Source organism: Nestor notabilis, unplaced genomic scaffold (genome assembly GCF_000696875.1).
Source record: "Nestor notabilis isolate BGI_N333 unplaced genomic scaffold, ASM69687v1 scaffold13129, whole genome shotgun sequence".
NCBI classification, from domain to species: Eukaryota; Metazoa; Chordata; class Aves; order Psittaciformes; family Psittacidae; genus Nestor; species Nestor notabilis.
Window position 1 is genome coordinate 16,981 of NW_009944149.1, and position 1,428 is coordinate 18,408.

At 54.3% G+C, this 1,428-nt stretch overlaps 1 protein-coding gene across 1 annotated transcript; it reads right to left on the reverse strand.

Moving 5' to 3' along the window:
* Positions 1-55: 55 nt before the first annotated feature.
* On the reverse strand, positions 56-1,328 carry RPL32 (ribosomal protein L32). Its single transcript, XM_010022293.1, has 3 exons — positions 1,229-1,328; positions 839-1,020; positions 56-233 (listed from the first exon to the last, which is right to left on the reverse strand). The coding sequence occupies exons 1-3, from the start codon at positions 1,322-1,324 to the stop codon at positions 104-106; spliced, it is 408 nt and encodes a 135-aa protein (XP_010020595.1). The 5' UTR covers positions 1,325-1,328; the 3' UTR covers positions 56-103.
* Positions 1,329-1,428: the final 100 nt, after the last annotated feature.

The window sequence follows — 1,428 nt, forward strand, 5'->3', positions numbered from 1 at the left end:
CACCCCCCTCCCCCCACCCCCAGCCCTCCCCTCCTGCCGTTCACAACACCCACCCCAGTCTGTTTTACACTTTATTAAATACACTCTGGAGGCAGAGGCTGCTCTACTCGTTCTCCTCGCTGCGCAGCCTGGCGTTGGGGTTGGTGATCTTGATGGCGAGCTGGGCCGCCCTCTCCACGATTATCTTCCGGTTCTTGGAGGATACATTGTGAGCGATCTCTGCGCAGTACGACCTGTCAGGAACACAGAGTGCATCAGGCTCGGCTCCCACAGCAGCCAAGAGGAAGCAAAGTGCTCCAGAGCCATCCCACTGGCAGTACCGGGAAGCAGCACAGCACAGAAGTGTCACAACACAAAAAAAAACTCTCCCTGTCACCAAGCCCAACCATCCCAGCCTGAGGCAGGAGCTCAGCCCCAGCACAGTGCAAACCTTCTGCTCTTCCTCTTACAAAAAGCCAGTAAGAGGCAGTTTTTAAGTATTAATTATTACTCTTATTACTGCATTCTGAAAGCAAGTGCTACATGTGGATTGGAGCCTGTGCCTGAACAGGCACATGAAGCCACAACTCTGATCACTGCTTTATCAGCGGTGCACGTGTAGAGCTGTTTGCCACCTCTGTAACACTGTGCTTTGCAAAGAAAAGCTGTGCAAATGATCCTTGAGGTCCCTTCCAACCTGGGATTCTGTGCCCAAAAAAGAAGTTTGCCACCCCAGGACCCCGCTGTGGTACTGGGGAAACCAAGACAACCTCCATGCTCTTGAAAGCAACAACTTGTCTTGTGTCCACCTCCCCCAGCTCTGCTGCCTTTCCCCCACAACCCAGCCCCGCAGACTTACTTGTTGCTCATCATGAGCACCTCCAGCTCCTTGACATTGTGGACCAGGAATTTCCTGAAGCCTGTGGGCAGCATGTGCTTGGTCTTCTTATTGCTGCCATAACCGATGTTGGGCATCAAGATCTGACCCTTGAAGCGCCGGCGAACTCTGTTATCGATGCCCCTCGGTTTGCGCCAGTTGCGCTGAAAAGATGCAGAAAACATTTACTGCCCTGAGCAGTTCTGAGAGCAGCATGGAGGCACCTGCCTCCAGCCAAAACCCATCTCCAGGAAGATCCACCTCGCCAGGCTATAACGGCACAGCCCTGCACCCTTCATGCCTTAATTCATCACCAGCCCCAAGGCAGCTGTCCCCAAATTCACATCCTCATGAGCTGCCCCAGTGATTTACCTTGATCTTGACATAGCGATCGGACTGATGCCGGATAAACTTCTTGGTTCTCTTCTTGACGATCTTAGGTTTCACGAGAGGCCTGAGAGCAGGCATGGTGCCTAAGGCAAACGGGACCGGTATGAGCAGGGCGGCCCGGCGCGGAGGCGACGCGTTGTCCGCCTGCAGTGCGTGTCGCAGACTGCCTTCCACTCGCGGGC